Source organism: Hordeum vulgare, chromosome 2H, assembly GCF_904849725.1.
Source record: "Hordeum vulgare subsp. vulgare chromosome 2H, MorexV3_pseudomolecules_assembly, whole genome shotgun sequence".
In the NCBI taxonomy this organism is placed as follows: domain Eukaryota; kingdom Viridiplantae; phylum Streptophyta; class Magnoliopsida; order Poales; family Poaceae; genus Hordeum; species Hordeum vulgare.
The window spans coordinates 138,929,156-138,938,608 of NC_058519.1; the positions used below are offsets into that span (position 1 = coordinate 138,929,156).

The 9,453-nt window shown below is 47.5% G+C and overlaps 1 protein-coding gene across 1 annotated transcript; it reads right to left on the reverse strand.

Annotated features, from left to right (window-relative positions):
- Positions 1 to 214: 214 nt before the first annotated feature.
- Positions 215 to 1,589, reverse strand: LOC123429798 (homeobox-leucine zipper protein HOX14-like). Its single transcript, XM_045113787.1, has 3 exons — positions 1,343 to 1,589; positions 847 to 1,202; positions 215 to 745 (listed from the first exon to the last, which is right to left on the reverse strand). Exons 1-3 carry the CDS (start codon positions 1,401 to 1,403, stop codon positions 452 to 454), a joined length of 711 nt encoding a protein of 236 aa, XP_044969722.1. The 5' UTR covers positions 1,404 to 1,589; the 3' UTR covers positions 215 to 451.
- Positions 1,590 to 9,453: the final 7,864 nt, after the last annotated feature.

The following is a 9,453-nucleotide window of genomic DNA, read 5'->3' on the forward strand; positions in this document are numbered from 1 at the left end:
ATCATCATCATCAATATTTAGAGCTTCGTTTGGAAATGCGCCACGCCTACTAATAATGGTGGTTAAGATGATCAGCCATTATATATCAGACAGGAGGAAATATCAGAGAAGAGGAACCACACGGATCAAGTTCGCCAAGCTCATCTTCCCCCGGCAGCGGGGTCTTAAGATGATTAGCCAACTAGCACATACACAGTGCTTCCGCCCCAAGAACTGCTGAAGTAAAACATATACTATCAAATGATAACACAACACATCGTCTCTGAACTTCAAGAGAGCTACCGGTACTACACTTGCTAGCTTGCAAGCTTTTGCCATTAATCAACACTATCTACATAATTAAACACACGCACGCCTACAGATCATCCCAGCTTAATTAACACTATGCCTAACTAGAATAGTAATCGATATGCAAATTATGCATGCTGTTGATGCCCAGCCCGTCTCAATTTCAAATCAGCCCATACAGGCTAAACCACTCGACCACGCTGCTATCGACGTAGCCACCATACTCGGGGACGCACATCATCAGGTCATCGTCCGGCCCCAGCACGTCTGCGCCGCTGAAACCAGGATGCTGCTGGCAGGTTCCCGTCGAGAAGGACGAGCTCGGGCTCCCTCCGCACAGGCCAACGGCGCCAGCGGCGTCTCCGCCGTCGCCGGATGCCGCTTGGCTCCCAGCTCCCGACCTGAGGCGCCGCACCTCCTCCTCGGTCGCTCCCAGCCGCTCCTTCAGCCTCAGCACCTGGTCATGTGTGTGTCAGCCAGCTTGTGCAAGAACGGAGGGGAATTGATGATGTACGGCGCCATATGTATGGCAGTGTGAGTGTGTGCGAGCAAGCATACCTCGTTCTCGAGGTGGCATTTGTGTAGGATGGCCGCATCGTGGGCGTGCTTGAGCTTGGAGAACTCCTCCTCGAGAAGCTTGCTCTTGTGGCGCGCCCGCCGGTTCTGGAACCACACGGCGACCTGCTTGGGGTCGAGCCCGAGCTCGGCGGCGAGATGGACCTTCCGGCCGGTCTCCAGCTTGCGCTCCTCCCGGAAGCTCAGCTCCAGACCCTCCACCTGCTCGTCGGTCAGCCGGCGCTTCTTGGGGTCCCCTCCCCCGTCCATCTCCACGCCGTCACCGTCCCCTCCGCCGCATCTCGCAGCCCTCCGCCGCCTGCGCCGCGCTCTAGGCCGGCTCTCCCCCTGCGCCGTGCCTGCACATACACAAACGGAATCAGAAAAAAAGGCATCACATGCGCGTCCTGGCCGGTGAAACTGAAACTCCTGCAGCTGCATCATCGCATGCGCAAAGAAACACCGGGCGCGCGCTCGCCCGACGTCGTATCGTACGTACCAGTGGCCGCGAAGAAAGGCGCGTCCACGTAGGAGCAACCAAAGAGGTGCTGCTTGTCCATGCCTTGCTGTTCGGAGCCGAGGAGGGGAGAGAAGAGGGATGGTGATTTGTGTTGGTGGGTTGAGGAACTGGATCGAGAGGAGGACCACCGGCCGCAAGGCACTAGTTGAAGGAGGGGAGTGCGTGTCTCGAGGGAGAGACCTAGGAGTAATATAAATAGGTGGCAGAGGTGCCCAGCGGCAAGCGCCGGCGGGGCCTCCGGCCTCCGGCGCGGCTAGGTGCTTTCCGAGCCAGGCCATCCGGCCGGGGGCAAACGTATGATGCAGAGTACAACGTACTCCCTCCATTTTTGTATACAAGGCTCGGCTTCCATATTTTTTATGACAAGTTTCAGCAAGTTATTTCATTTTTGTAATACAGGCATGCATCAATTTACTTGGAGCGACCGAAAATCGAACAGATAAGCCGTCACTTTATCCGGTTTTGATCGTCGTTATCACGCCACCACAAGTTGCTGTTGTTATCCGTCCCCCTCTTGGCTTTTTCTCTTATACTTTGTTGAAGTAGGGGTCCGTAGTCGGGATGGCATTTGGCAGTGCTTAATTTGGGGGTTAGTGGGGGAATGCACGGCCTCCAAGGCGAAAACAAGAGAGCGGCTCGACAGGTGACCATTGCTATGCTAGCTCCTGGAAAGGGCTCTCGCTTTCGTCGAAAAGATCGGCCCTCTGGTAGTCTTTAAATCACTCTAGTTTATACTTGCTCCGTTTTGAATTTGATGCCTGGTGTACTGGAGTGCTAGCTAGCTAATATAGCCGACTGTTTACACTCCATGAGCTTTATAAAGCTGCTCGATCTCCAAAATCCAATTAGCAGACAGCAGTAGCAGCTATTAGTAATTTCAAATTTTCCTGACGACAAAAGTAAACAGCACTCGGTGGATACTAAATTGAACTGCCCAATGCGGCGACCTTTCTTCGCAACAGTCAGCAGTCGATTGACTTGTTCCATCACCATGCCATGCTACATGCATTCACGCTGCAATGTAGAAGAGGTCGGTTAATTACTACCTACATAGGAATAGGTTTCACGGTGAAAATCTTGATTCTATTCATTATGGTTGGATCCGGTGACCACGATGTTTGAGTGTTGCTTCCTTGTAAAAGTGTTCCCGTTGAAGAGCCTCGTCATTACTGTGGTGTCATGAGATAATTAACGTGGATATGATCTTTGTTGTAATTTGCCAATTGCATCTCTCGTCGCTTTGGTTTTTTATTTCTCGCATATAAATGCATAGCTTTGATTTTATATGATTTGCTAGTTGTCGACGTGTTTTCGTGTGAGTGTGCGTGTGTTGTGTGCATTCTAATTATGTAGAGACCGGTGTGTGTTTATTGTGTTATGTATGTATAATCTTGATGCTCCAGTTTGAGCCAATAAAACTTGCCCTTTGTCAACAAAAAAGCTAGGAATAGGAATAGAATGGTGATCGAGGAAATTAAACGTGTCAATATTAGTGAGAACTCAACTATGTTCATCTGCAAAAAGGAGGATGCGTGGGAATTCAACTCATGTCGATCCGTGGACGAGACCGTACACATGCACGCTCTGCGTTTTGCATGATCCATCCGATCGATCAGTGCGGATAAGGGATGTCTACCCGGTCACGCCACATACATGAAGGGAAAGGAGCGATCGATCGGCAATTCGGCCATGACACACGCATGCGGTAACCACACCCTGCCTGAATTAGCTGCAAATTAAAGGACGCATGTAGGATAAGCTCAACAAGGAGAGACCCGGAAATTATCAGCGGATGATCTTTAGTGGCCGGCGATCGAGGAAGCAAGCAAGGGAAAGAAAGAGATCAAATCAAAGTCATGCAGCAGCGGCGCAAGAGAGAGGTGGACTGTGGCTGCGGGAGTAGCTCGGTAGCCCGGGAGACAAGGGGTCTAGGCACATGGGGCGCGGGCCGGGTAGGAATAGGAGGGATCCCCCACGCGTCCACTCGCGGCTGGCTCCGGACTAGGCACGACCGGACCACCCGCCCCCGCGCCCCTGGACGTGTCGTCACCCGCTACCTCCCCTCCCTCGCCCCGGGATTCCAAAGGCGCTCCGTCCGCCCGCCCAGCCCATTAGTTTTCTCTAGGGCGCCTTGCAACTTGCCGGTATTCAACCTAAAAATTTGAGATGCAAAGATGACAGACCATTCCATATGCTAGACCAACAGTAGCTGACTAGCTGCTTATCTACTCAGCGTGCGCACCTTTACCCTGCTGTGAGCTATCGACTCCGTACTGTCACTGACTGTGCATTCCTTTCTACCATCTGAACTGTAAAGCTCGGCGTGTAATAACTCGGCCGGATCCTGGACCGATTTGCTCGAATCCAGCCCGTTCACGACAGCCAATAATCCCCTCGTCCTCATGCATGCACATGCCGCCGATGAGCCATTTCCCATGGCCTGCATCTCATGCTCATCTGCGTGCAGCGTTCCTGAACTGGAGCCTTTCCACGGCAGGCGGATTGTATACGCCAACCAACCAGCTCACCGGCCTTCTAATGGCAAGTTTTCGATGCCGCGGCTGCCCCTGTTGACCTGTGCCCTGTGCATTCTAGGTAAGCCTTATCTACGCCTCCCTGTCTCGGTCTCAGGCCCGCAAAGCTGCGAGAAAGATATTAGCCGCCATGGATGTTCTTGGCAACTGCAGGTGCCCGCTGGGTCCATTGCCATGGGCTTGTTGGCTGCAAGTATCAACACGTAGACTTCTCAGATCCGTGCTATCCGTATGCGTTGTCAACACAGCGTACGTCTCTTGCATCCTCTCTCTAGTCTCCACCAAGAAGATGAACATGGATCGGTTTTGCTTTGCACTTGGAACGAGAACTACGTCAGCTGTAGAGTGCAGTTGTACTTGTATCTGGTCAAGAATAAAAGCAAGAGAACTCAAGCTCAACTTCTGTCCAAAGGAAGTACTCCAGTATATATCTACACGTATTAATTGAAGGGTAATTCGTACTATACTGACTAAGTTGATTATACGCTTATACCCGTAAGATAGTGTTGGAGAGTACGTACATACATCAAGGTTTTCAAGGAGAAAGTTGCTCAAGAATGGGTATTTTACATGTAGGAGCAGAAACCACTGGACAGTGGTTGGTTGATGATTCTGCAGGGAGTGAAGGGGACTAATGTTTGTTAATAGCAGCCATTAGCAGAGCTTAGCTGTATTAATTAGGTTTTATAAGCCTGATTCTTTACACACACATCTAGGCTGGTTCGTTCCAATATAAGATTGCAGTGGCACTATACTACCCAAACAAAGGACAGTTGTCCAATGGAGAGAGAGAAAACACAGGCTGGTTAGGAGATAAACCAAATTCTCAAGATCAGGTACTCGATTCCCCCCACATGCTCCGTGAGCTCCACTTGCTCTAATTATACTGCACTTATTGCACTGACTTAAAAAGGTTGTTAAACTAATGGAAGCGCCCTTACTCCCGGACAAGGCACGCTCCTGCTTCCCAACTTCCAACTAATCTCCTTGGATCTGACCAAAGCCAGCAGCTCAAAGTCTTCAATCGCAATGTAATCGAAGCCCTAAGGTTGAATCATTGGTTTTCGTCGGGTTTTCTGTTAATTAACCGGGTAATTCCTTACTTCCTAATTAATCGATGAGATAATTTTTTTGCCTTCATTTCGAAAAAAAGTTGAATAATTTTATGGTGAAAATTTGCTTAGCAAACAGTTAATTGGTAATGTCTATATGCATGGTTAATTTCATTCCAGTAATGTTGTCCCTTTTTTTTCTAGATGTTCAACGATAGAGTACAGGCCTCTTCACAAGGAAAACGAAAATGTGGCAATAAGTAAAACATAGGATTAACATATCATATATGTACGACTATGAATTAATGTCTACATGATTTTAAAACACATGAAGATGCAAAGAGGTTAGGGTTTTTAACTTCCTTTTATTTTTTAAAAATGAAGTTAAAAAGAGGTGTGTGTTGGTGGGGCGCATATAAAATACATGAATTGTAGAGAATTGATGAGGGAAAGTAGAAAGAGCATACAGAACAAGGTGTGTGCAAAAATGGGGTTGGGCCTCATGTTGAGATTCCTACGAAATGAGCATAAAAATGAATTCCATAGGAACTTGGTCAAAGAAATCCTATTGATTCAAAGGGTCTCCATAGACAAAATTAATATGGATTGATCTAAAAAAATTCATATATGATTTATTGAGTCCAAAGAGGCACGTACTACAATAACATAGAGTATGTATTGGATTAACTTGTACGGAACCTAGATTTTCACGCACCATCAACTTTAGCCAAAAAAACGTTCACCTTTCCTTGAATTACGCCACCAACCATGTGACATGACCCACACACACTACTACTACAAAATAAACTCCATTCCAATGCTCTAAGATTGAGGTTTACGCGCTAAGAAATGGAGATTAGCCAGTAGCCATGTAGTACGTGCCGATGGCACGGCGAAACGTGGCAAGCAGGTTGACATTTCTCGAATAAACAATTCTTCTCTTCAGCTGTAAGGAAGTGGAGGCAGTCGATTACTCTAATCTCCGTACTTCCTGATGCTGGTTGTGTGGTTGTCATCAGTGAACGAATCGTTCCCATAGCTATTCACTGGATCATGCATTTGTAGTGCCAATAGGAAATGTAAGGTCTTTGTACTTGCGGAATCTTTGAAAGAATCTCTCTAAAGAAGAATCACTTTAGCGGAACCGGATCGCATGATCATATCTGTACTGTTTGAGCAATGACTGTAAGACTGAATTTTAATTTTTACCCTATGTTTATATTGCTATTTTTGAAGTGAAGGCAAAAGAATTTTCTCGTGCATTAATTAAGAAGAAGGCAGTTACTTGGTTAATTAATGAAAAACCGGATAAAAATCGTCACAACCTGTCGAGCGGCACACACAACATACCTCACACACACGACCATAAAGAAAGTCTCGTCGGGGTAGCATATTGGAGTCATCGTTATCACTTTTCCCGAGGAGCCTCATCGCCATCCCTTCTTCATGCGCAAGTTACCCCGACTTCGCCGTGGGCGCCGTCAGCTCAGCCCAGTTCGCAAAGGCCATGTAAAGCCACGTGAAAATCCATGCTTTGATTCCATCATAGAGCTACGAAGGAAAACAATGCAAAGTTGACACCATGGAAGATCGCCACCAAACCACCTGTCACTCGTCATCATTGCCACATAGACCCCATCGTTGTAGTTCCGACCTCGCAACAATAAACAACCAGAGAGAACTCAAAGACATGACAAAGAAGAGCCGACTACCACAACCATGATGCTACCTTGACATCGCTCACCCCATAGTCATTACCACTGAAGCCATGATACCATGACCACTATCTCGCTAGCTAGATGAAGCTCCAAAAGTGATGCCTGAGAGGGGAACAACATCAAGATCCCACCATCATTTGACCTCATCGGGCGTGGGAGTTCCCTTGAATCTGTCTCGGGTAGAGAAAAGTCGAGCGGTCCAACGACACCTTCAAGAAAGTCATGATATCCATGAACCTCGTTGTGGCTGGCTCCGGCCATGGTCGAAGATGGGGCTTCCTCTGGCTTAACCATTGATCACTAGCCCAAAGAAGTCCATCCGCATGTCGTTGCTTCCCCAAATCCATGGTACATCTCACAACCCCCTTTGTACAGGCGCAATTGTCGCAAGGCATAGCTCAACCTCGACCCTCCGACAGCCAAGCAATGGGACAAAGGCACCCTTAAAGCTCAAGATGCAGGTGTCGTATAGAGGAGGACCAAAGAGAGAGAGAGAGATACTGGCATCACCGGAGCCATGGAACTACATAGCCATAGACACCCCGGACCGGATCTGCTACAATAAGGACATTCCTACCCCTAATATCAAAGAGTCGCTCTCCACCACCACTTCTCTCATCCCCAAGTCGCGGGCTATACAAGTACATACCGAGCTCATCTCATCACGTCACCGACTCATGCACGCTCGTCGCACCGACATATCCAGTCACTACACCCCCTTTGTTGGGATCTCCCATCATGTCAAGCCGCCATCGTTCTCTCGACACACCCACTTTGGCCAAAAAATTCAAGAACACTCGCGTCTGTCGGTAGCCCCGTCGCCGTGCCTTGTGCCCTGGTCCTGCATCACACCGAGCCTAGGCCACCACACCATATCATCACATGTTCTGGCTCTGCCGGGCCCCCACCCCACATCATAACACGCCTAACTTCGGGGAGAAGAAAAGCCTCGTCACCGCCGGTGTCACGTGGGCTTTGCTTGTGGCGCTGAAAGTCCATCTAATCCTCTTGGCGAATTTTCAAATTGATGCCAACGTATCTCAAGGGACTAATCATTGAAGTAGTTTATTTCAAGAAAATTTCCCTAGGTTTCAATAAAAGAGATGGAATGTGACCCCCACATATTATCATGAAGACAAGTGTTGGTCAAGCCAAGGATTCTCCACTTTCACTTTACTAATCAAAGATCACTAGGACTTGTTCCGTAGTTCATCGAGATATAGTCATTGCAAACACAAGCCACTCAAAAACAACAACATGACTGTAAACCTTTTATTACCCTCTTCGAATTCTCAAAGACCTCCGCTTGTAATGTTTGAAGTGGTTATAGACAGTGCGCCACGGTTGTGGCCATCTAGTGGGAGCCTATGAATGCTAGCCAATCGTACCATCTGATTCATTCGAATGACACCTTTAGCTTTGTTTGATGCCTCCAAGCTAACCCTTTGGATCCTCCAAGTTGTGTTAAAGTGTGTGTAACAGTCAAATTTTGGTCCCACCTATATATACCGCACCTAGCCCATCAGTTCAGTCAAAACAAAAACCCACTCCTATAGTATTTTCTCAGAAAGAACTCCACCTTTTTATGATGACTTGAAAGAGCTTTCAACTCCAACAAACAAGACAAGTCTTTGAAATCTAATCACCTTGTTGCTTTCCACTCCCACTTCTCCAATCCAAAATCCAAATCTGGATAGAGTTTGAGTGTGTAGCGGATTACATTTTGAAGCACGAGAGGAAGGACTCATTACCAAGTTACCTAAATATCATTACTTTTTGAGGGTATGCACCTCCTATATCGGCTAGGTGATTGGTAGTATTTAAGACTGAAGAACAAGACATGCGTAAGGGAGTGGAGATCGCCTATTTCATGAAGATCTACCGTGAATGATGCTAGTCCTTCATGGGTGTATGCCATGATGGCATAGGTTGGTTCACCTTCATGGAATATCGGGAGTTTGGGATGCTTAGCTTTTTAAAGGAAACTGAAATACTTGATTCCATTGAAAACGAATATGCACCCCTGGAACGGACGCTCGAGAAGATTCCCCTTTTATTCCATTGTCGACGTGTGTTTTATTTATTTGTCACATTCATCATCGCATCATAAGCATCATGCATATTGCATCGGCACTCCGTTGTCGTCAATTTTCAAAACTTGCATTACTTATTAGTTGCCGATTCTCATCGTTTATGTCGTTGACCATTTCGAGACCCACCACACACGCCCGCACCCACGACATCATTTAAATATTGTTTTGAAAGTGTCTATAAAATATTCTCAAATTGGGTTGAAAGTTAGCGTGAGGTCTTAATATATTGTAGGTAGACCTCCTGCCAAATTTCATCAAAACGAGAGTCTGTTTTATACCCGAAGCATTAAATATATAGCGGCACTATAGCCGGTCAAATTGTCGGACGTTTTTGGTTTATAAAAACTTTGTCACGGGCCGCAAACCTCTCTCTCATCCCCACCTAGCCCATCTACATAGCCCACTAGACCCACCTAACTCTTCCCTCCGTTCGTGGCCTTTGGATCGCGATCGGACGGACATCATCCAACCCACCACAGATCATTCCCTATATAAACCCACCCTTGTGGAGAGAGTCTATCACTCCACTAGGGTTTCCCCTTTGCCAAAATTGCAACCACCCCCCTCAAAAACCCCACTTGCTAGATCCACCTCCCTCCAATCCCGTAGCTCTAGCCCCCCAGCCAAATCTGGCCCTCAGGTCTAAAATCTGGTGCTCAGATTCGCCGAGAAACCCTCAACTGGACATTGTCC